Raw genomic sequence first — 26,977 nt, 5'->3', positions numbered from 1 at the left:
CTGCAGACACCAAGGGGTCACTGATGACCCACAAGTCGAAAAAAAACCTTTAAAACACTGACAACGCCGTGCATGGCAAATAAGGCGTAAATTAGTTGACATATGGAGTAAACTTAAAGTACAAATTGTTTCCATTGAGAAAAAAGGGGGCGGGGGTCTTTGCCAAAAGCACCAATATATGAGGATTGTTATCTGAAATTTTCTTTATAAAAATATACGCATAATAAACAACTCTAATGAAATAAGCTCCCTATGTTCGACACCAAGCAGTCTTAATTATGCAAAGTATAGAGAACGAAATAAACCGTAAACTCACATTAAATCATTGCATAAATGTCATAAATATGAGATACGGTGCTTAGAAAACAATATTCTAGCAAAAAGTATCAACATTGTATCGATCGACTACTAGTTGTTTATCTCCTTATCACTACACTGTTGTCAATAATAACTTTCTTCTACAAATTGCCTGAAACTGAACAGGCAATTTGTAGAATTTTGCTTCAAAATTTCAGTCGTTTTACAAAATGACTAGGTATTTTTAGACATTTTGTATAATGCCTGTCAAAGTTATGCATTTTATAAATTGCCTACATATTGCCTAACATATACAATGCACATACCTACCAACTTTTCAAAATGCCCATGGGGGTTTTACGTGCAAGATGGCTTTCAAAATCCTACAAAACCTTCAAAGGGGCCTTCAAATTCATTTTAATGTTGTTTATTTGCTTCTTCATACTAATGTTTACAATCCCAACCCATTGTAAAAAAATTTGTTTTATTTTAAATTGTGGACAAATATGCTCTTTTAAAATTTCCAATTGGGAGCCTCCATAGGGTAAAATCCCCGCAAATAGTGACAGTTATCCGGTGTGACAATGTCTCTGCTATGAACGAGTATGATTATCTATAAATATATTTGATCGTGGCCAACATAACACATCCGTAAAAGGGTAAATCCCGACACCGATTTAATATTATTGTTGCCACAGCTGATGCAATATGGCGCACAAAAAGGAAATCTTTGTGGCCAATAAAACATCGAACAATTTCTGTCATCACTGTATAGAAAACTTGTTACGTCAACATTCATCATATTATATATATAACTAACTAACTGAAGATGTTAGAAATGGATCCTCATCACCACGGAATAGAGAGCGATATGTCAAATTCGTTGCCACCGGAGGTTTGTTTTGGTTTCGTTTTAGCCTGTCAATACGTTGTAGTTTATGATACAGTAAAATGCATTTTTATTAGGAATTTTTGCTTTCGTTTTTGTTTTACGCATTAGGTTTTAAGTATGCTTTATTTATTTGGGTACCCTTTACATGCATATAGAAGATCACATCAAAAGCATCTACAGAGGTCAACATATGCCAGTTATATATAGGTTGTTGTATTATAGACAGGTTTTTCCAATTATCTGCCTTAGTTTGTGATGGGACTCCTAGGTGTCGTGGTAGTAGCGATCGCCATTACAACCGTGAAAAAAATGTAAACAAGATATAAATACATCTATCTCTCAGACCGCATGCAATTAACGTAAACACAAGAATGTGAAGCGTACTTGATCTCGGTAAATTACAGAATAAATAATAAAGTAATAAGATAAGTAATGGAGATTAAAATTATTAAAAGTATAAGTGAGTTTTAGGCCAGGTGTCCTAAAATATAACTCACGGTATTTGATACGTTTTAACCCGGACAAAATATACATGAATGTTAATACCCAGGTTACAAATCGATTAAAATATATTGATTATTATAACACATTAATAAATAAAAATTAAATGTCTTGCCGGGTCAAATGTGATAAATCCGAGAAAAAAAACCAGGTGCAATTTTTATTGAACTCAAATAAATGTCTTGCCGGGTCAAATGTGATAAATCTGAAGAAAAAAACCAGGTGCAATTTTTATTGAACTCAAATATATGTCTATGGTCGGACCTAAAATCCAACAATCTTTTAATCCGATGGTCCTATAATTCGACAGAATGCTTTTTTTTCCGGCGCTCGGTTACTTAGATAATCTGAAAAAATATACCTATAGACAAGTACCGTTTGATGATAAGCTTTTTCACAGACTGAACGACTTTTTATGCTTGTGGTTCAACTCGCGTATATAATACTGCTTAAAGTTGAGTGACGATTGTGTATGGCGTTGGGACATATGTAAAATTTGCGATTTAATTTGGCCGAAGAAGTTTTGAAATTTCACGACCCATGTTATCATATAGTTATTAAGTGTTCGATTCTGATTTCTTTTGCAGAAAAATTACTGGACTTCTTTTAAACCGAGTTTAACTTTGCATATTGCTGTGTGTTTGTTTAATCTTTATTGGCTAGATGTATAGGGGAGGGTTGAGATCTCATTAAACATGGTCCAAATCAGGACCCTCAGGCCTTTGTTTATAGTCTTGTATGATTTTTTTTTAAAGTTAGTTCATTTATATGCTTAGGAGTTTAGTTTGACGTCCATTTCACTGAACTAGTACATATCTTTGTTTACTGGCGGGCTTCTCCAGGTGCGGGATTATCTTGATGTGTCGAAGACCTATTGGTATTAGACCCAGGAACTAAACTTAACGCTCGCCCAGTCGCCCATGGCGACCAGATTTTCGGCTGGGCAAATATATTTAGTCATCCTGATCGCCCAGCTGGCGACTGTAAAAAAATTGAAGTAAATCCCATTTGTACCCTTTCCCCCGCGATATTAACGAAGACTGTTCCCAAAAGGAAACCTGTTTTGTCTTTTCAAAGCGATATAGTAATAGGTAGGAAAAATATTTTATTTTATCAGCCAAAATACAGTTTAAACAAGCAGTTACACTAAACCAAGTTTCTTGTGAAGAAAAAAAAAACATTTTAAAACAACAAACACTGGACATGCTGAAAACCAACATCAAATGAACAGGCATTTTCAGATAAAAAACTTTTTAACCAAAACTGAAACTTTAACAGTGTCATTATCCAATTTATGACATAAAATATGGTATAATTATTAAATACTGGAACACTTATAAACAAGGAATGTCATTATGACTAGAACTGTTTTAAAGAAATATATTCAGACATGTATGCTTCTTGACTAGAATGTTTTCATGAGTAGAGTATTTTCATCAGAAAAATGTAGATATTAAAGATTTATAAGACAGTGTATTTTTAATAAAAAAAAAAATAACCATTGAATCTTCCTCAATTGAAAAAAGGCAACTTGAAAAAAAAGTATTAAGACATTCGACTGTTTTCATATTTCTAACAATATTTAATTATATGTGATAAGGTTATATTTTTGCCAGGCTTTAATGAAAACCAAAGAAATCTAAAGTTTGGGGTGAAATTCATAGCACCCCATTAAAGTAAATGGTCTGTACTGAAATGTTTTTAATGCATAAAAAAAATTGGCAGCATAGCTCCTAAGGACATGTTTTAATTGAATTCACACAGGCCACACAGTTTGGGTATATTTAATATTGTAAGAAAGAGAATAATTGCAATGAGTGGGTCAGCCCCCTTATCCTAAAGGAGCATACTCATTACAATCGAACATAGATTTAATATAGAGAGAGTATATTTATTTTTCAAGCTAACCATTCATTTTGTCTACATCTTTGTGAAGTTAGGGTTGCTTCTTATTGATTTGGCATGATCTATATCCATTAACATTTCAAATGAGCCCTTCCTCCGTACAGGCATGTTTGCAGATATCCATGAAGATTTAAGTCACGGAGGAGTGGTTTCATCTTTTTCGTCTTCACAACGATTTGTAGGAAATATGCCATACTTCGATCAAGCTGCTGTCAAATTATTTAACCACTGAAATTGGTTCCATAAAGTCAGGCTCCACAGATTCTGTACCCGATTTGCTTAAGACAGAATGGTTATCGTGTTAGTTATGAATATCCGCTGCATCATCGTCAATGATATTATCACACATCATTACATATGCCTGAATCTGTATAAACAGTTTACTAATAAACTTTTTTGTTTGTTATTTGTCTTAAAATTGACACGAGACGACAGCGTAAAGTACTCCTCCGTGACTTCATGGAACATGGATACCTGTAAACAATTTCCATGTGCTTTATCATTAAATGGTCACATGAACGCTTGACGGGAAGCTAAGAAAAACCGAACTTGAAATGCGTAATTGACCCAGACTTTAAATCATTTCCGGAAAGGACCCAAAGTTCCGGGTCGCGTCAATAGAAGTATTAAAAAAAATTTCTTCAAATTTAAAGCAATAAAATTTTCACAGTCAGGAGGATTTTCAAGGGTCGGTCGGTAAACTGCAAACAAACAACTTTTTAATTTAAGCCCCATCATCCTTCTCAGTGAACTGTCGGAATTTCTGGTTGTTTCATATGCTTCCGTAGGTTCTTGTAATCTATTTGATCACAAAGACCTTTGAAAAATCTTTTTTAATGTGTAAAATTTCATAATTCATGCACATATTAATTAACTGAGGAAAGTTCAAATCAAGTTTCAACAGAAACTACTGTATACGAAGTGGATATATGGTTTTACACTAGTAATTTTGGGGCCCTTTATAGCTTGTTGTTCGGTGTGAACCAAGGCTCCGTGTTAAAGGCCGTACATTGACCTATAATGGTTTAATTTTAAAAACTGTTATTTGGATGGAGAGTTGTCTCATTGGCACTCACACCACATCTTCATATAGCTATATACTTTAAGCACACATGCCTTCATATATGGACCATTAAGACGATGTTTATAGTGAAGTGCCCTTAATAGAAAGTTTTGTTGGAATTTGTCTATGGATGCAGCTCTTTGTAAAAACTATTAAGTTTTTCAACAAGAACTGACACCTCTGAATAAAATATTTTACAAGCCGCTTATTTTCAAAATATGAAAGCGCCATCACCACAAATAACCAAAAATCAAACTAAGTGTTAACCTCATCAGAACGATGCGTAATATGTCTATACGCTATATATATATAAGTTGGTTTCCCCCTTTTATTAAAGTTTGAGCTCCTTACTCGTCTCCTCACTCGTCTGTTAGCAATATGTTTGTCTGAGCTTATGTTGTCCATTTTGAAGCATAAAGATAGTCATCTATGCATAAAAAAAATCTTCTCTTCAAACTTGGTTGATATGCATCAGATTATAACTACGTACATAACACTGCATGTGGCCTCGGGGTAGGTTTCATTGTTATTATCTAAAGAAATGTGCAGGAACGGATTGAGGAGGGTGCAGCCCCCTAATGAAGCTTCATTCATGGTGAATCCATTTTTTTTACCGCTTCCACTACAAATTGTGTCTTGTTTGGGGACCTGTGGTCCCCCCTTTTCAAAATCCTGGATCCGCATCTGATGTGTAGGTATTCTATACAAACAGATGCAGATGAACTGTAATCATCGGAATAATTTTCATAGATAATTTAAGTTTGACGACGTGTCAACATTCGTCTGCCAGTGTATCAAGTTATATTTAAAAAAAAAAAAAACGTATTGTGTGTAGTCGGCACAACTTGTATATTTACATATTTTATTTATTGAGTTTTTCCACATCTGAAATTTTCTACGATTATTTGTACAACTTTTAACTGCACAAGAAATACCTCCACTTTTTTTTTTTTTTTTAACTTTCGGCAGTATTCATTGTAAAATAAATAGGAAAATTAAGGAAATACAAATGTAAACAGAAAGTCGATAATGTTTTGATCAATACACGTGCGTTATTTTTCACGGTTGAAATGGCGGATCGGTCACGTGAGAGGTTAATGGATGCGCCCATGTTTTCTAGGTCATTTATAGATAAACCCGTCTATATACTTCAACAAATAACTTCAAAAGAAACATTTTACCTCATCCTATTTATCTCCATTTACTGAATATCACACACATTCTGATTCAATTTTGACATATTTTAAAAAGTGTAGCAAAATCTCTAGGTCAATTGTCAAAGATTCAAACTTGGTAATCCTGTTGCAGCGGTCTCACTAATTAGCGACAAGAAAACATTTTTTAAAATTAAAATTACTTTTCCCAAATAAATGTTAAGAGAATTTGAAATTTTAAAAAAAATACTTGTGTTATAGAATATTTATTAGCACAAACTCATCAACAATAAATGGTTAAGGCTCATGGTATATCAATTACATAGTTGGTCAAACATAATAAGTATTGCAAATAATGACTATATTAATATGTAATATTATAAACAATGATTATGAATTAGACATATTGACAATTTTATAGATTTTGTTCTGCTTTACGCAGGTTCAAACTGTCTGAGATAAAAGAGGAAGTCAATTTTAGGATTGTGTATGAATTATTTTTTAATAAAAAGATTATATTATTTTCATGATTTTGAAATTTTGTAGGATCAACGATTATATTTGAAACTTTATGGTAAAATATGGCCCTTTTAGTTGAGTATTTTTCACAATGTAAAAGAAAATGTTTTTCATTTTCAATTTGACCAGAATTATAGAACAAAGATATTTTTATCTTATAACTTGTTTTTTAAAACTCTCAATATATAATAAACTTGCAAAAATGCATTATTTGTGCATCATTATCCATTAATACAGACACAAATTGTAAAATTGAAAGAACCGAAAACAAACAAGAGGAAAACAAAATTAAAATGTGAATATATGTCATCATTTTATTTTGTTTATTGCCTCATTAAACGATATTTATCATGTTTATGCATATTGATTGAAGATTAATGAAAATTAATGACAATCGTGAGTTTTTAACAGGTAATTGTATATTCTGGTGTGTCTAACTGTTTAGTCTGACACTTGTACAAAGTTGAAGGTGTTAATTGGATGTTATTGTAGCAATAAAACAAGGGACACATGCCTCGTTTATCTAATTTGATGTTCCACTTGGTGTGTACTGTTATTACTTTAGGTCAAGCATGGAAGTAATATTGAAAGGAATAACATCGTTGTCACTTCAAAGGTTTCATCTGCGTTAATTACCGCCCATCTTTCAATAACTTGTTAAATGGTTCAATATCTGGCATGGAAGTTGATTCTCTGCATGTGATCGATCAAATCACTGACACTTATCGGTCATTTTCGTGTTCACGGAGAACTACGAACAGACAAGTTTTTGTCGTTTATACGTGCGAAGTAACCCGAATAGTCCATTCGTTTCATTCCGTTGATGTACACTGCCGAAAAGAGTCATTCGTTCAATTTTTATTTTAGTCCGATTTTTCCCTATTTTTGGTTAGTTTGATCATAATAGTTTAAACCGACAGCTATCACATACGAAATTGGAGAACAAGATTGTGTCATTTCAATTTTAATATTTACAGACAGTTAAAAAAACATTTCCATAAGTTAAAAAGATGATTGTAAAAAAAATACGTTTGGACCCCCTTTATTAAATACGAAAAATCTAAATCCTTCGTGTATTTATAGTCAATTAAAATATTCACAATTCTAAACGGTTCTATCCTTCAATTTAAGTTCTTGATACATAAACTACGGTAATTTGTGTAAAAATGAATTTACCGTAAGACAGATAGATTCAAGCCCATTTCGTCGGTTTGTTATAATTTTTGCTGTATAGCTTATTATATTAATACAAGCATTCCGCAATAATATATATTTACGAAAATATTATCCCCATTTTAGTTGTCCAGTTTCAATAATGCAATCAATGACATTTATGACATAATTATACATAAATTTAGAATACTTGAGCAAGTAAATATTCTTTTATTCAATCTCGATTAACTTTGCACATTTCAACAGTAAAAAAATCTATGCCTACATTTGCCTACATTATTTTGTTAAACATCATGTGAAACCTGATCGATTCATCGGTATTTATCTGTTCAACTCGGGATCCGCTTTTAACCGGAAAATACTTTTAGAACAGTTTAAAACAAACGGTAAAAAGCAAAAATATGCTAAATTAAATACAATTTTCCATGTTAAACTGCTGTAGTTTGAACAATTCTCGTCCGTTTTTCAAGTTTTTTACATCATACGACTTCATCTGAAGGCAGAGGTTTTATATGATACAGCGCCACCTTCTTATTAATAAACCTCGGATTTCACACAGGTACTTTAAAATTACCGGACTCGATAAAATCACGTGACTGATAAGAAATTGCAGATGCCATTTTACAACCGCGGTATCACAGATAGTAACCAAAGGGGTCTTACCGCTGAGACTATAATTGGATAAAATCATATGACTTTAGTACAGGGCTCTACAGGATTTTAATACATGCTAATTACTCGATGTTATTCCTTTTAAATATTACTTCCATGGTCGAAGCCACATAGATCTAAATTGTTCCTATCAAGAACAATGATTATTGTACTGTTATTTTATGTTTTTGTTTCAATAAACCCATCAAAATATATGTACAATCACACACAACAGTCAACAGATAAACAAGCATTGTATTTTGTACTTGTCCTTTTATGAAATAATTTTTTAGATTTAAGGAGGCTCGAGGGTACAAAAAAAATCAGCAAACATAGAAACATTTGTTTTTTCATTACAAATTTTATTTACTACACTATTAGTTGTTACTTTATGCATGTTATGATACTGTACAAAAATCAATAAAGAAAATCAATTCGTTTTGACCCCAGATGACTTTAAAAATGTTTATATCATCGAAAAAGCTCCAAATTATCTTCCTTTGGTGAAAAATGCCATTTTTTGGCAAACAAATTGAAATAACTTTTTTACTCATCTGTGACCTATAATTTTTATTATTTTTATCAAATGAACTGTACTTAAACTAAACTTTTGTAAAATTAAAGCGATTTCTGTAATTTAGTTCTTTTTTTTATTTTGATTTTACCTTTTTTTCTCCTATTTCGTTCAACAGAAAAAAAGTACCTTAACAAAAATGCATGCTTCTTTCAAATGCAGATTATGAGCTTAAATGGACGGTGACCCCATATTTTTATTTAATTTTTGTCGAGCCTGCAACTTTTGTTGCAGAAAGCTCGACAGGGATAGTGATCCGGCGGCGGCGGCGGTGTTAGCTCACTTCTTAAAAGCTTTATATTTTAGAAGGTGGAAGACCTGGATGCTTCATACTTTGTATATAGATGCTTCATGTTACGAAGTTTCCGTCAGTCACATGTCCAATGTCCTTGACCTCATTTTCATGGTTCAGTGACCACTTGAAAAAAAAGTTCAAATTTTTTGTAATGTTGAATTCTCACTTATTATAAGTAATAGGATAATTGTATTTAATATGTGCGTACCTTGCAAGGTCCTCATGTCTGTCAGACAGTTTTCACTTGACCTCGACCTCATTTCATGGATCAGTGAACAAGGTTAAGTTTTGGTGGTCAAGTCCATATCTCAGATACTATAAGCAATAGGGCTAGTATATTCGGTGTATGGAAGGACTGTAAGGTGTAGATGTCCAACTAGCAGGTGTCATCTGACCTTGACCTCATTTTCATGGTTCAGTGGTTATAGTTAAATTTTTGTGTTTTGGTCTATTTTTCTCATACTATATGCAATAGGTCTACTATATTTGTTGTATGGAATGATTGTAAGGTGTACATGTCTAGCGGGCAGATGTCATGTGTCAGACCTTGACCTCATTTTCATGGTTCAGTGGTCAAAGTTAAGTTTTTGAGTTTCGGTCTTTTTATCTAATACTGTATGCCATAGGTCAACTATATTTGGTGTATGGAAATATTTTATGATCTTTATGTCAGTTGCGCAGGTTTTATTTGACCGTGACCTCATTTTCACGGTTCATTGTTTTTGTGTTTTGGTCTATTTTTCTTAAGCTATAAGTAATGGGTCAACTATATATGTTGTATAGAAGCATTGCTAGCTGTACATGTCTACCTGGCTTGGTTCATCTGACCTTGACCTCATTTTCAAGGTTCATTGGTCTTTGTTTAGTTATCTTGGTTAATGTTAAGTTTATGTGACAGTTGTAATAAAGCTTAGCTTTATACTTAGGACTATCAACATAATATCAATGATTAGTATAGAAGGCGAGACATTTCAGTGTGTGCACTCTTGTTCCATTGAGTATAGGATATTTAGTTTATTTTTAGAAAAAAATTGCTAAATCCTATATTTTAAAAAAAAAAGATTTAGACCTGCAAGCTATTAATTCTGTTTAATAAGGTTGATAGCTTTTCAGAAATCTCAAATTAATACAATGTATATGAACCTGCCACATTTGTTACATTTTATTCACAATGTGAAGCAAGAATAATTCTAGCACTCATACACCCCCTCTTTAATCAATGTTTTTGTTTGTCAGCATAGGTTATTGAATCTTGAAAACATATTTATGTAAATCACTAAATGAGCTTAAAAAAATAAAACAAAAGTACATTTAATTTGTAAGACATGTTACCAAATGATAATTATTACTCTCAGCCATTTGAAAGGGGAGATAATTATTAAACTTTCTTTTTACAGATACATTTAAGCAAGGTTATAAAATAGTTCATTTTGTGAGCTGGTTGTCAGTAACTATATTTATTTTACAGTTATGCATGGAGGTTTGTTCCTGAAAAATTTAAACTACATGTATAAGATTACTACATGTAGGTGTAAGAACATATAGCTTGCGTACTACATGTATTACATGATAATTACATGATAATTTGATTGATAATATTCATAACATGTGTCTTCAAGTATTATATGTATGTTATTATGCTGGCAAATTTTATACTTTAAAAAAATGTACCTGGAGGTGTATTTTATAACAGTAACACGAGTAACATGAATATATATTTGAAACATCTAGAAATTAATAACATTCTATTCTTATTCCAACATGGCTTCAGAAGTAAGATAGTGCAAGACACAAGCCATAGTCCTGATACATGATCAAACATGAACAACCAGATGTTTTTATCCTGCACCAACTGTACAGCATGCATCAAATATTTTGATCTTTTATCTTTTATTGTAAATACACATTACCAGAACCTACATAACACACAGGTATTGAGTACTCATTACTGAGTTTAACTACTACCATGACTACTAGTATATCAAAGAAGAAGAAGAAGTACAAACGTATACATGTACATACTTGATTCCTTAATATCTCTGCTGAGACATAGCTTTAAATTTCAAATTTAAATTCAATTTTATATTAAGTCAAAAGAATGAAATTACTTGTCCATTATACAAAACAATGTATAGGTATAGTAATAGAAAAATTGGTTTAATTTGCTGTTGAAAAAAAAATGTTAAACCCCTGGCCCCAGATTGTATTACTGATCAATGGAACAAATATTTTAAGCATAATTTCCAAAAAAATAGATTTTATAGTTTTGGAAGCAAAACTTATTGGTGATTAACTCAGAAAAGCATAAATACTGTAGTGTGAAAACTTTGTAATTATTAAGTTACAGTTACTGTGACCTAGGACAATTTTATTGAGTTTTAGTAATTTAATTTTGGTACAATTTTAATGTGTATTAGCTGATTCACCATTCTTTGCATAAAAAAGTAATTGGCTTTCAATTTCTAAAAACTAGACAGCAGATGATGTAAAAAATTCATTGAAAGATCTCAACATAGTGCGTGAAGTAAAAAGTTCCTTTTATTTTATAAACTTTTTTTCTACTATTTCAGGTTGAAGAAGGAAACATTGAATACAAGGTATTTACTTTTTACAGTTATTTGTCTTTCTTTCAATAGAAAACTAATCTTGTTAACTTCCACATTTATGATTAGAAATTTGATCTCTTTAGAATGATCTGTTATGTGAATTTCCTCCGTTATAATGAAACCAATGTTAAGGACAAACGCATTGAAGGTTAATCAAGTATTAGAAAAAGTTGGAATCATATTTTAAGTAAAAAAGTACAAAAGTTTATGAACTGAGACCATATTAAAATTCATGTTATAAATTATGTCAAGTACTGAACCCATGATTGACACATATGCATTTTTAAGACTTGTAAGGATCTAAAAGTCTACCATCAGTGTAACAACTAATTGGTGGTAAATAAAAAATAACTAAACTTACTTTGCTTAATCTGACACTTATCAATACAAATGTATAAAGCCATCACATGTCATTTTCAACTTTTCTCTGTGGTATTAAATGTGATCATATCAACTCATAAAAGGCAAATACAGTATTTGCCTTTTACGAATTGATATGATCACATATTTAAAAAAAATATAAAAAAAATGGCGAGTAAGGAAAGAGATAGGAATATCACTGAACATTTTAGTGTTATTTAAAAATAACAGCTATTAATCATGTTAATGGTTATTAAGTTTATAAAGTGGAACACCAAACTGCAATGTATGGAAACACAAAATACAATTGACACTGAAACACATGTACACATATAGTATCATGAGACAAGATTTTGTACTGGTGGAAGAACATATTGCATGTTTTATTTCTTTCCAAGTTCAAATGATGTTGCAATTTGCATATACTTCATTTAAGCATAACTTGCACTGTACTGTAAACATTTAGTGTCATTTATCATTACAATACTGTACATGTACAGACAGATATGTTGGCAAGTATTCTTTTCATGGTATTTTACTATGTCATGATTATGTATTTCATAATAAAAAAAGATTTTGAGAGCACTTTTCATGCTTTTCTAGATGGAGCAAGAAATAGAAATAAGTACACTGAAGAAAAAAAAAAACTTTAAAAATACGATTTCATGTACATTTATTTATATAGGAATAATTTGATTATTTTACAGTTAAAATTAGTGAATCCAACTGAATCCCGACTAGAGCATTTGATAACTCAGATGAAATGGAGGTTAGAAGAAGGAGAAGGGGAGGCAATCTATGAGATTGGTGTAGAAGATAATGGATTGTTAGCTGGATTGACCAAACCAGAGTTAGACAAGTCAATGGAAACCTTACAAACTATGGCATTAAGGTTAGAATCTTTAAAAAGCACTGAAAATATTTATAGATAATCAAGTTTTCTACACGTTGATAACTTGAAATACAATGTATCAGTCATGAGCTTAAATGTGAATGATTCACTTTGTTTCAAGTGGCCGAAACTTTATGATAGCTCTGGTAGAAGAATTAATAATCTGTTTATTGTTCTAGTACATACAAGTACACACTGAACACATACATGTATCATAATTAACAGATTGGTATAAAATATTGTAAAATTGGTTCATTTGTAATAATATATAGATATAGGAAGTGCCAATGAGACAACTGTCCATCCAAGTAACAATTTATAAAAGTAAACCATTATAGGTTAAGGTACGGCCTTCAACACAGATCTTTGGCTTGAACCGAACAGCAAGCTATAAAGGGCCCCAAAATTTACTGGTGTAAAACCATTTAAACGGGAAAACCAATGGTCTAAACTATATAAAAACGAAAAACGAGAATATGCACTAAATGTATGATCAATAAAATAATGTAATGTACAGATGAATAAAAGAAGAAAAATGAAGAATATGCCTGACATAATAAAAACAAAATTATTTTGAAGATTAAGATATACTAATACTGTATTTATCCTATACCAGTAAAATATTTTAATTTAATTCTCTCCTCGAAAATTGAAGAATGTCCTGAGAAAAACCTTGAATTCTGATTTACATTGATTTTAATTTTATTTATTAATATATTTTTAGGCTAGGTGCCTCAACTTCAATATTGAGAGAAAGGACAATAGATGCAGAAGTGGGAGAAAATCCAAGGCATGCGTTAGAAATTTTAGTGAGAAAAGTTCCAGAAGACCAGCAGGTATACTTTTGTAATTTAATTTTGGACTACTGTGGATTCATTTATTTTTCGATGGTACCAATTTTTCATAAATTAAGGAAAACTTGCATGATCATGGATATTTAATTTCATGGTTTTGCTGAAGGTTGCATAAGAACCTATAGGAAATTTGTCATTAGTTGAAAATTTAATTTCCTGGTTCACCTATACCAATAAAATCAATGAAAATTGGTATGCCTCGAATAATAATGAATCCACAGTATCAATTTACTGTCTATAGATTAGAAAAATATTGTTAAAATGAATAATTATTTAAACATTTTTTTCTCAGAAATATGATTCTTTTAAAAATGGTAATTTATTGTATACTCTGCTGCAACATACATAATAGTTGTTTGAACTTTTGCGGTTTTGTAGTTTATTGATTTGAGACTAGCAGTCCTTGGAAATGTAGATGCTGGAAAGAGTACTTTACTTGGCGTATTAACTCAGGGAGAATTAGACAATGGACGAGGGAGAGCAAGACTAAATCTGTTCCGTCATTTACACGAAATACAGTCTGGAAGGACATCCAGTATAAGTCATGAGATTCTAGGATTTAATGGAAAAGGGGAGGTAACTATTGAATTGATATTGTGTTCAACATTACTATGATTTCCACAAAAATGGAGAAAAAGTATTGAATTCTGTAATACTTCATCACATTTACAGATAAGTTTCTATACATCAAGTTTATAATTATTATGCATTATGAAGTACTCAAACACATTTCTTAAGTTTTATATTTGTTAAGAAAATTTAGACTAACTGTTATAATCTTCATTTCAGATAATTAACTACAGTGAGTCAAGAACAGTGGAAGAAATTTGTGAAAATTCCACCAAACTTATAACATTAATAGACTTAGCTGGACATCATAAATATCTCAAAACCACCATCTTTGGATTGACTGGGTATGCTCCAGATTTTGCCATGCTTGTTGTCAGTGCAAATACTGGGCTAGGTAAGATAACACACATGAACATGCTTGTTTTATAGCAGTTTCACTTTATAAGGGTATCATATAGATTCATATCCATTGGTTAAGCAGAAGAATGAAAATTGTTCTGTGTATATTTATAACTTAAAAAAAAAGGATTATATGAAAGAGATATTTAACAGTTGTTAAGTATGCGTATTGTTATGCGTTTACTTTTCTACATTGGCTAGAGGTATAGGGGGAGGGTTGAGATCTCAAAAACATGTTGAACTCCGCCACAATTTTGCGCCTGTCCCAAGTCAGGAGCCTCTGGCCTTTATAAGTCTTGTATGATTTTTAATTTTAGTTTCTTGTGTATAATTTTGAGTTTATTATGAAGTCCATTATCACTATATTTAGGATACAAATTTTTTAAGGGGCCAGCTGAAGGACACCTACAGGTGCGGGAGTTTCTCGCTACATTGAAGACCCATTTTTGGCCTTCGGCTGTTGTCTGCTCTATGGTCGGATTGTTGTGGCTTTGACACATTCCCCATTTCCTTTCTCAATTTTATTTTGACTAATTCAAAAGTGACTTTTGTCTAATTAGTATCATTGTGCGTTCAATTTACAAGTGTGGAGTACAGTAAGTCTAATAATCATAGGTGACTGATGTTGCCCAGTTTTCTTCACTAGTCATTGACTATCATTTATGAACAAATACTTAGGATTTATTTATTTATTTTAAGGGTTAAAGTTTTGATGGATAGAGAAAATTTAATAGTTTGATACAGTTTACTGACTTTGTTAAATTTTGAATTAAAACTGTGTTAAGGGTACTTTGAGTAATACATTGAATCCATTACATAAAGACAACGCTATATTATTTGTTTCTTTTTCAGCTGGTACAACCAAAGAACACTTAGGATTTACATTAGCTTTAAAAGTGCCAGTATTTGTAGTTGTAACTAAAATAGATAAATGTAGAAGATTTGTGTTAGAAAGAACAGTCAGTCAACTAGAAAAAATATTAAAATCTCCTGGTTGTAAAAAAGTTCCTTTAAGGATTAAGTCTGACGATGATGCCATTACTGCTGCTACTAATTTTGATTCTGACACGTAAGTACCAAGATTTGACATTTTTATGCCCCTGCCATAGTGAGCAGGACATTAAGTTTTGCCCTTGTCGGTCTGAACATCTGTTCGCACATTTGTATTTCCCTAAATTGGTTACCATTCTCTAACTTATGTTTGCCTCAACCAAATGTTATGAATCTTGTACACAATGCTTATTACCACAAAACTCAGATTAGGTACATTTTAGGTAGCATCACTTTCACCGTTCTTAAGTAATGTCCCTTTATAACTTTATATGCAATGCATTATCTGTGTCCCATGGACACATTCCCCATTTATTTCAATTATTTTAATCTTTCATTCATCCATAAGTGCATTTACAATTTTTTCTTTATAAGAAAATTCATGTCCTTCAGTTACTTCAACTTAGAATCTATATTTATTTCCCACTTACTCAACATTTAGAAAATTTATTTTCTTCATCAAGAAATTTCTATGAAATAATTGAATGTTATCACATTTTCTTTCAGAATCACACCAATATTTACAGTGTCCAGTGTAACTGGTAAACACTTAGATCTGCTGACTAAATTCCTTAATGTTCTCCCACCTATGAAAAATGTTCAAGAAAGAGAAAAGTTAAAACAACATCATACAGAATATCAGGTACACATGTCTAAAAGTTTTTTATGCCCCACCTACAATAGTAGAGAGGCATTATGTTTTTTGGTCTGTACGTCCGTCTGTTAGTCTGTTCATTCGTCCGTCTGTCCCGCTTCAGGTTTAAGTTTTTGGTCAAGGTAGTTGTTGATGAAGGTGAAGTCCAATCAACTTGAAACTTAGTACCCATGTTCCCTATGATATGACCTTTTTTAATTTTAATGCCAAATTATAGTTTTTACCCCAATTTCACTGTCCACTGAACATAGAAAATGATAGTCAAGTGCGACATCCATGTACTGGGAACACATTCTTGTTTCTCTTGCATATTAGTGTTTCATCATAGCAGTTAAGCAACTTTGTATTGCTATTTGAAAAATTCATCAATCATATCATATCAGAAAAGTTTTTAAATATTGTTTTATTTAAGAATTGAATGCTTCTTTTTGTAACTTCATTGGGGTGTAAAAGTGTGACCGAAGTACATTTTGTATGAAGCGCAGAAGCTCTTCATACTAAAAATGTGCGCACGGTCAACGCTTTTACAACCCTATGAAGTAACAAAAAGAAGCATTCAATACTTATAATTACATTTTTTAACTATGATCATGAAAACACGAATTTTATAACTTGTTTATTTAATTCACCTGTGCACTTTATTATGGGACCACGTGTTATCATGAATGAAAAGTCTTATTGAGTGATGCAATTGCTTAATAAATAACACATGATGTGTGAATAAAGTATTATAATGAAACATACATCTAATGTAATTATTATAAATTAATACACAAAGGTTATGAGTTTTAGAAACTAGATGCTTTTGAATTTTTTGTTTTCTTCTAGTAAAGACCGTAACATAGTATGTACAAAATTCACTTTTGACAAGTTTGTTTTGACTGATCTTTTATTGTTTGCAGATTGACTGTATGTTCTCAGTACCAGGGGTTGGATCTGTAGTTGGTGGTACCATACACAGGTAAGAAATTAGTATAACTTCAACGGGTATATTTGAAAGTATGAAACAAAAGTCAAAGTGACTGACTACCTTGTATTCTGATCAAAACTTTAACCAATTAAAATAAAGTCACAACAAATCAACATCAAGTGATTATTTCACTGCTACACTACTATATCGCTTTGCAAGCACTATTTACAAACAAAAGTTTGACAAATTGTAATAAGTTTTGTGCCATATGGAAACTGTTGGGGGTGAATGTTATGAACTACTAGATTATTGTGTACATAAATGTAAAAGTATGTCTCATTTTGATATAGAATTGAGAATAGAAATGGGGAATGTGTCAAAGAGACAACAACCCAACCAAAGAAAACAACTGAAGGCCACCTATGGGTCTTCAATACAGGGAGAAAATCCCACACCCAAAGGCATTCTTCAATTTCAGCTTTTTGCATTGATATTACCTTTATAACAGGAGTTAAGGTACATTTGTATATTATTATAGGGGTTCTATAAAGGAAGGGGAAGCTTTACAATTAGGACCATTAGAAGATGGATCATTTACCAAAGTGTATGTGAAGTCTGTATATAGAAATAGACTCCCTTGTCGCTTGATACAGGCAGGACAAACTGCAACTGTTGCTTTGAACAATGTTAAAAGAGAAGTCCTCAGGAAGGTAAATTATATAGATAAATAAATTCTACATGGACGTCTTAATTACCTAACCTTTATAATATGTTTGTGTATAAAATATCTTCTAATACTTGATTTTACCACTAACAGGAATTTCCATACAGCTATAGAAAGAATGTTTACATTAAGCCAAAAGATCTTTGACATGCTTAAATATATTAAAATCTTCATCCTTAATTTAGAAAAACAAGCCATCAAAAGTTTAATACATGGTTGAGTCTGTTAACATAAATTTAAATTTTATTAAATGCAATTTGAGATTTCGACTCATCAAAGGATAAAAAGCATTGATCAACTAGAAATTGATCAGGACAAAAAACATTACACTGACTCAATCAAGTTTTGGGAACAACGAGTTTTGATTCTAACTCAATTTAAACAAACAAACAAAGAATGAATAGCATTTTGTGTAGATGGATAGCTACAGTGTCACAAAACCTTATATTATTAAATACCAAATAACAACTCTATATGAAACACACATTTAGGAGATTTAAAAGAATTTCAAAAATTCTTCACATCATAAAAATTCAAATTTGGAAAGTTATTAATTGATATATGGTCTTTAAACTCATTTGTTGAGCACAAATTACTGACATCTATTATATTACAGGGTATGGTACTGTTAAGTCCTGAAGTACAACCATCAGTATGTTACCAGTTTGAGGCTGATGTTTTCTTATTATTCCATACAAACAAAATAACTATAGGATTTGAAACAACTTTATATGTTGGAAGTGTTTGTCAGATCTGCAGAATAGAAAAGATATATCAAAAGGTAAAACTAAACATTTCTTTTCATAATTTTATATAAAATTATTAGATGTGATTGATTATCTTTTAGACAACACCTGATAGCAAGTCTGATCATATGATAAACAAAATCAAACTCAGCATATTTAGTTAAGAAACTTGACCTGAACAGCAGTCACTCAAAAGGAACATTGTGAATATAAAAATTATATGAATAAACAAAATACCGAAAACTGCTTGTAAAGTGAAATTTGGTATAATGAGATGAAAAAAATAATTTCACAACATGAAGATTACAAATATTTATCTGAATAGAATTTAACTACAATAAGAGAAGAAAAAGTTTATGTCCCATTTATGGGCATTATGTTTTCCTGTTTTTTCATCCATCTGTTCGTTCGTCTGTCCCGCTTCAGGTTAAAGGTTTTGGTCACAGTAGTTTTTGATGAAGTTAAATTCCAATCAACTTGAAACTTAGAACGTATGTCCCCTATGATATTACCTTTCTAATTTTAATGTGAAATTAGTGATTTTACCCCATTTTCATGGTCCACTGCACATAGAAAATGATAGTGCGGATAGGGCGTATTATGGACACATTCTTGTTAATTTGTTGTTTTTTGCACCAAAATTGTTTTAATATCAGTTAGAAGCCAGCTATATAAGAGCATTGCACAGAAGTTGAGGAGAAAGATTACTTCAAAATATCATTAGCTCTGTATATCTCAATTTGAAATGTATTGTGTTTCAATTTACAGGATTCTATAAGGACAAGTGAGAAAGCTCAAGTCCTGTTTAGATTTATAAAACAGCCAGAACATATAACTGTAGGATCAAAGCTCTTGTTCAGACAAGGTGTAACCAAGGGAATGGGAGAAGTTATCAAGATATACTCTATACTAGATGATAATTCTAACACCTCCAGCGACGAGACAGAGAATGGAATGTTTGTGGATTCACAGAACAGCTGATGTTAAAATATTTAGAATATAAAATTAAGATAGACATTGTACTTAATGAGTTTTATTTAAGATTTTTATTTGATAACCTTATAAGCTGTGTTGCTTGGGTTAATCTCTTTTATAGGTTTTATACTAAATTTTGTTTATGAGAAATAAAACCTGCTCTGTTTCAGGGAATAATTTCATTTTGAGTGTTTGAGCAAATATTGATGTTGTACAATGCTGTAGTCAGATGTTAATATTCTCTTGTCGGAAAGTTGATTCCTTCTTGTCATGTGAATTTTTTTTGGTATTGGTTGTACATCAGGTTTTATTATATTTAAGTAAACAATTATTTTATTTAGGTGCCTCTCGTTAATTTTTGCTGTGATATATTTTTTTTGGTTTAAACTTTTAACCTGTAGAAAGAGATATTTTTCATTTTATCACTGGAGGTTTTAGTTAATGAATGAAAGTTAAGTTAATAGATGAGTAAGAATTTTGTGACTTTTTTGTCAATTTGACAAATATTTTATTGTTAAATAATAGTGAATAAGTCAAACAAAAATAATACACCACTGTTTTATATGTTCTACATTGCACTGTATTCCAAATAAGTTTAAGTAGTTTTTTTGTGTTTATAGTTTATATGATGGATGTAATTTATGTGTTGATTTGAACATTATCTAGTCTAGTAGAAGTTAATCTTTCTTTCTTTTTTTTTTTTTATTCTATATTTTTCATCTGTGTCATGAGATATTCATTAACGGCAGTGTTATTATTTTAATTTTTAAAATGTTTATGAAGTTTTTCTATTAAAGGAAAAGCTATATAACAAATGTATAAATTGAAGAAGGGAAAGTTGGATGTAATCTGACGTTTAGACCAGAACTAAATTTGTTAGTGTAGGACTTGAAGAGTTAAAACTTTCCTTGTTACTTGCAGTTACGATTGGTTTATTTTTTAATATTAGAGCAGAGAAAGTCTGTAATGTGTAATAGTATGTTACAATAATTAATTTGTGTTGTAACTATGTCAATGAACTTGTGTTTTAATATTTGTTATTTTCAGCTGTCATCAGTCTATTTATTAGATAAGTTTCTCAAAATTAACTTGATATAATCCCTTTTCCTATGTCTGAATTTGTTTCCAAATTAAAAAAAATGCATTAGGAAACAACAGCTAGGTAGGACAAACTGTATCCCTGCCTTTTCAAACATTATGGAAAAAAGCATGTTTTCATGAATTTTTATTGCATAATCATATATATTTTGCAATTCCATTTAACCATAAATGCGTAACGTTTTGATAAAGTAAAAATATTGTCAAATCCTACAAATGATACCTTTCTGATTCCACTAAATTTTTGGGGCAGGGATACAGTTTGTTTTACCTATGTGATGCATCCCATTCATTGCCAAACTTTTTAAAATTTGAAACAAAGTCAGTATTTTGAAAATGGACAATTGATGCAACCAGTTTGATAATAAAAGTAATGCATCAAACTTTCATTACTTATTTCATTAAGCAATATTTATCATGGAAAATTTGAATGTAGTATTTGTTAAATTTTTGCAAATATTGATATCAATATGTGTGAATGAAAATCAGAATGCAGAAATTCCGAAATCTTCTTCAGATAAACACAGTGGTACCTTTTAATAAAGCTTCAGGAATAATTCGATTTGAGAGACTTTATACATCAAGTTATAAGATTTCTTCTTGACTTGTAAAAATTTATCTTCCTTTGACATTTTCTTTTAGAAAAATTCTATTTCTGAGTTATAACTCGGAAGGGCAGCTTAAAACTCTTTAGACATAATTTTCTTGGTTAAATTTAGGTACATATTTCAAAAGCCATCAATAAAGTAAAAATTGAATAACACAACTTTTTGAGTTTAAAAAGGAATTAAGGATGAAGGATGAGAGAATGAATATATTTTATGTTCAAAACATAATTTGTGTATGCTAATTAAACTAAAATGTGTGAAGGTGAGTTCTATAAATACACAATGTGTGTTGGTGAGTTATGTTTGTTTGTTTGATCATGTTATCAGTGTATTGAATATTGCACAAAAAATGATATAAATGGCAGTTGTGTATGTATGTATATGTACAGAGTTTTGTTTGTTATCATTACATATTTTTGTTTAAAAATACTTAAAACCAGTTATATTTATGTTTCATTTCAATTTATCACTGTTGTATTTGGATTGCTATGGATTCAGTGCCATTCTGACATTTTCAAGGTGTAAGTGCACCAAGATTTTAAGTGTTCAACAAAATAGATATTTTCTCTCAACATAATGAAAAATTTGTCAAAACCCAAAAATGAAGTGTCCTCAAAATAAGTGAATCCACAGTATAATGCGACCAAAGTGCATTTTTTGCCCACAAAAATCACTTTTTGATATATTAAAGTGTTATAACCACTTAGATTTTATCAGTGGTAAACATTTTTTTTTAAAGTGTTGTTTATGGTATAAACAACTTAATTGCCAATGTAAGATTGATTTCAGTGTGTATAGCTTTATAAAGTTTTATTCATTGATTTATATCACCTATTTTGATTTTGGTGTGCCCTCATTTTGAAGTAAGAAAATAATACTTATGTTCTTTGATGTGCATTATACATAAAATGAAAACCAGTATAAAGAACTACACACAAACCAGATCATTATCTTGATATTGCATTTTGTATTTAAAACTTCATATTTTTGTAACTAAACATTGGATAACTATAGTGAGACTGTTTGATATAAATTTTTAGAACTTTCTTACAAATTTTCAATGTGTTTTCCCTCAAGTTTTCATTTATGGATGCAAAATATTTTATTTATAATTTATTTATTTGATGTGCCTTACTTTCAACATGTTATAATTTTAATCTTATGTTTCTCTGCAATGAGAAAATACAAATTATGTTTGGCATTAACCATGTTCTATTATAGCATATTTTCAATTAATTTTTAGCTTGTTTTATTTTAATTTGACCATTTAAGTTTGATCTTTGTTGAAGTAAACTTGTTAAAGAGTTACTAGTAGATGTTATTATTCTGCCTCAGTTTGGTTCAGATTTCAATATTCTTGAATGGGTCATTTCTCTTTTTGGATTTACATACTGGAATGTACATGTATAAGCAAAGAAACTTCAAGAATAGTTAGTCTAGCTGAGGTTCTCATTTGTTCATAGCCAGTACAAATAAATGTGACATGTTCATGCAATATACATTCTCTTTTGTCATTCCCATTCATTGTCTTTGCTGATCAAAAAATTATTGTTGCTTGGATTTTTATATCAACAGCAAAGTGAACTGTGGTGTAAAAAGTAATTGAAATATGACTGTACACTCACAATATTAATAAAAAAAAAAAAGATACCAGGAGAATACATTGGTAAAGTTTGAATATCGCATCACTTTATCTATTATGCTTTACTTGTATAGTAAAATGACTGATTGCAAGATAAAGAGTATGCCATCAGTTGAAAATAAGAACAGTCTCATTTTCAAACATGAATTAAATCATAAAACAAACTGGGTTATAATTGAGAATAAAAAAGATAAGGAGTACATCTGCCACATACCAATTGGAAGTTACTATATTTATGAGGCCAATATGAGTAAATTATTGTTATTTGTCTAGTTTCTCAGTAAATGGATACAATTCAACTTTCTTTAGCATATTATATTAAATATATGTTTATTTTCCCATCATAAAGGAAACTATGGGATCTTTAAATTCTCCTTTTTGAAAAGAAATGAGGCACAAACAAAGAACAATGAAATTTCAGCAAGAGCTTAAATGAGCTTTTATGAGTAATAAGATAAAAATATTTGGTGTATAGGATCCTTGCAAGATCTGCATTACATCAGACCGGGTTCACCTGGTATGGACCTCATTTCATGGATTATTGATAAAGGTTAAAATTTACATGATTTGGTATAAAGTAAATGATTGAAAGGTGTAAATGTCAGTGTGGCATGTTTTTTACTACATTTACCTCATTTTCATGATTGGTTGGTCAATGTTGAGTTTTTGTGGTTAGTTCCTTTTCTAGGTCGGGTAGGATACTGTTGGCAGTAGATCGACTATTTTAGTTGTCTTGAATTATTGAACCGGTGTACATGTTAGTTTTCTTTTGACCTAAACTTAACTTTTATGCTTCATTGGTCAATATTTACTTTTTGTGGTTTGGTACTTTCCTCATACTATATTTGGTGTTCGAAATGATTGTAAGAAAATCCATATAATATGTCTTCGGCCTCATTTTCCTGGTTCAGTGGTAAAGGATTAGTGTTCCTTGTCTCAAGTACTTGATGAAATAGGGCATAATTATGTTCCATCAAACAATTGTAAGGTGTACAGATCTGTCTGGCTTGGTTAATTGACCTTGACCTTAACGTAATATGATTATTTATTCAAAAGGGAATCTGGATATGGGGTAAATCGACATTGGACCGCAATCTCAAAAAGTACTAGGAAAAAGTCGTAAGTCATTGCATTGGTTAGGGATTAATGTAACTTTCTTGTGATACCAGTATGTCCTATTTCGGAGTAGGTACTTATTATGGTTCACATTGAATCCAATGAATATTGTCTTTAGAAGAATAAAAGTCCCTTTGTCAGAATTTTATATGGTATTTAACATCGACTTCACACACTTTTCTTACTCACTCACTATCCTCTTCACTCTTCATGCACTAAAGGCCTGAGTATTTTAAGTTTTTTTCCTATTTCACAAAGTCTTTAGCTGCTGGTCCAACCGAGTAATGTTCGTTCTGTCTACAGTCCGTCCAACTTTCCCTTTTCCCTCTGGTTTCTATGTCAGCGCAACAAAACAAATACTGATGGTTTCCATCCTTAGTAAATGGCCATCCCCAACGTCATTCTATAATGTCATCACTTAGGTTTTTTGTTCCAGCTCTTTAGTGGAGGTTTTCGTTTGATATAGTATTGGGCCATCTTATTTTCAGTTACTGTCAAAGACATCTATTTTGGAAGGTGTTCAATTTCTGTTTGTCTTGTTCAGTTGTTTTCAAGGTTTTTCAGTCTATAAAAATGGTGTATAAAGGAGCATTCCATTCAGAACATTGTTCTTTGATGTTTCTTAAAGTGAAGAGTTGTTCAGGCGGATTTTCCATAGATAAATAAAATCTTATAATAATATAAAAGCAAAATGAGGATTTTAAATTTGATGTATGCCTTTGTGTGCTTCTTTGTTGCATTTGTTTGTTTTTATATTGATTTTAAAAGATGATAACCCAATGTTGACTGCCGTACTCCTATTTTTGACATTTTTGCCTATTAAATTATGTATGTTTGTTTTGTTTACGCTTCGTTGTCAATATAATGGAATTTGATGCGACTGTTATACAAGTGAGAGGTTTAGCTAGCTATAAAACCAGGTTCAATCCACCATTTTCTATTAAGAAAATGCCTGTACAAAGTCAGGAATATTTCAGGTGTTATATACCCATTCGTTTGATGTGTTTGAGCTTTTGATTTTGACATTTGATTAGGGACTTTCCTTTATGAATTTTCCTCGGAGTTCAGTATTTTTGTGATTTTACTTTTTTTCCCTTCTGAAGCCAGCTTGTTCTTGTCTTAGCTCTTTGTCTATTCCTTCCTGTATTCTTTGGAAAGTAGTAATATGCCTCTGTAGTTATCGCAGCATGTTCGATCTCTTTTCTTTACTATTTTAACAATAAAATACACCACTCCTTTTTGTTTTTCATTTCCAATCCATATCATATTGTAAAGCTTAAGCAAATTTAGTATCTCAGCTGTTATGCCATCAATGCCTTCTGACTTCCCATTTTTGTCGAGCCTTCGACTTTAGTCGAAAAAGCGAGACTAAGCGATCCTACATTCCGTCGTCGTCGGTGTCGTCGTCGGCGGCGGCGGCGTCCACAAATATTCACTCTATGGTTAAAGTTTTTGAAATTTTAATAACTTTCTTAAACCATACTGGATTTCTACTAAACTTGGACAGAAGGTTGTTTATGATCATAAGATAGTATCCAGAAGTAAATTTTGTGAAAATAAAATTCCATTTTTTCCGTATTTTACTTATAAATAGACAGTTTTTCTGCGGGAAAACATTACATTCACTCTGTGGTTAAAGTTTTTAAAATTTTAATAACTTTCTTAAACTATCATGGATTTCTACCAAACTTGGACAGAAGCTTGTTTATGATCATTAGATAGTATCCAGAAGTAAATTTTGTAAAAATTAAATTCCATTTTTCCGTATTTTACTTATAAATGGACTTAGTTTTTCTGCGGAAAAACATAACATTCACTCTGTGGTTAATTTTTAAAAATTTTAATAACTTTCTTAAACTATCCTTGGTTTGTACCAAACTTGGACAGAAGCTTGTTTATGATCATAAGATAGTATCCCGAAGTAAATTTTGTAAAACGATAAATCCTTTTTTTCCGTATTCTACTTTAAATGGACTTAGATTTTCTGCCAGCAACACATTCACCCTGTGGTTAAATTTTTAAAAATTTTAATAACTTTCTTATACTATTTTTAATTTGTACCAAACTTGGACAGAAGCTTGTTTATGATCAAAAGCTAGTATCTAGAAAGAAATTTTGTTGATATTTTGTACCTGTGTATCTGTATTTTACTTATAAATGGACTTAGTTTTTCTTCCAGTTAACATTACATCCAGTCTGCAGTTAAAGTTTTTAAAACATTTATTAGATTCATAAACTATCCTGGATTTTTACCAAACTTGGACAGAAGCTTCTTACAATCAAAAGATGGTATCAAGCGGAATATTTTTATTGATTTTTTCCCTCAATTTTGTTGAGCCTGCAATTTACAGCTGAAGTAGGCAAGACACTGGGTTCTACGGAACCCTTACAAATTTTTCAATCTTGCAAGGCTTTTGTAATTTCCTCTTTCCTGATTGGACCAATATCTATCTCCCTTTCCTTGATTTTTTAGTTTAAATTGATGTCAAATGGTATTTCCGGGTCAGGTCTGTTCAATCGTTCTTAAAGTGTTCTGTCCATCTTTTTAAAAGTTTTTCTTCATGGTTAGATAATAGATTTCCAGACTTGTCTTTGATGATTTGAAGTGGTTTCTTTTTTTCATTGCAAATTGTTCTTGTAACTTCATATACTGTTTTCATTATAACAGTGATTGCTACTTCTTCAATTAAGTTGTCTGTCCATTGCTTTTTGTCATTTGTCAAACTTTTCTTAATCTTCTTGTCTTTG

The 26,977-nt window shown here is 31.0% G+C and overlaps 1 protein-coding gene across 1 annotated transcript; it reads left to right on the top strand.

Annotated features, from left to right (window-relative positions):
• The first annotated feature begins 866 nt into the window (after nt 1-866).
• On the top strand, nt 867-22,779 carry LOC139514246 (GTP-binding protein 2-like). Its single transcript, XM_071303134.1, has 12 exons — nt 867-1,192; nt 11,595-11,621; nt 12,698-12,882; nt 13,607-13,718; nt 14,115-14,312; nt 14,526-14,700; nt 15,558-15,774; nt 16,263-16,398; nt 17,313-17,371; nt 17,859-18,030; nt 18,661-18,825; nt 19,559-22,779. Exons 1-12 carry the CDS (start codon nt 1,127-1,129, stop codon nt 19,769-19,771), a joined length of 1,725 nt encoding a protein of 574 aa, XP_071159235.1. The 5' UTR covers nt 867-1,126; the 3' UTR covers nt 19,772-22,779.
• Nucleotides 22,780-26,977: the final 4,198 nt, after the last annotated feature.

This window comes from Mytilus edulis, chromosome 3 (genome assembly GCF_963676685.1).
Source record: "Mytilus edulis chromosome 3, xbMytEdul2.2, whole genome shotgun sequence".
NCBI classification, from domain to species: Eukaryota; Metazoa; Mollusca; class Bivalvia; order Mytilida; family Mytilidae; genus Mytilus; species Mytilus edulis.
Note: the sequence above shows the minus strand (reverse complement) of the source record. Positions and strands in the feature narration are given on the sequence as shown.

What these genes read in the sequence shown, in the direction of transcription:
- LOC139514246 (XM_071303134.1), top strand. Translation starts at nt 1,127, where the DNA reads ATGTTAGAAATGGATCCTCATCACCACGGAATAGAGAGCGATATGTCA. An exon ending in AAGGAAACATTGAATACAAG is followed by an intron (nt 11,622 to 12,697) that starts GTATTTACTTTT and finishes ATTATTTTACAG; the next exon opens with TTAAAATTAGTGAATCCAAC. An exon ending in TAGAAAAGATATATCAAAAG is followed by an intron (nt 18,826 to 19,558) that starts GTAAAACTAAAC and finishes TTCAATTTACAG; the next exon opens with GATTCTATAAGGACAAGTGA.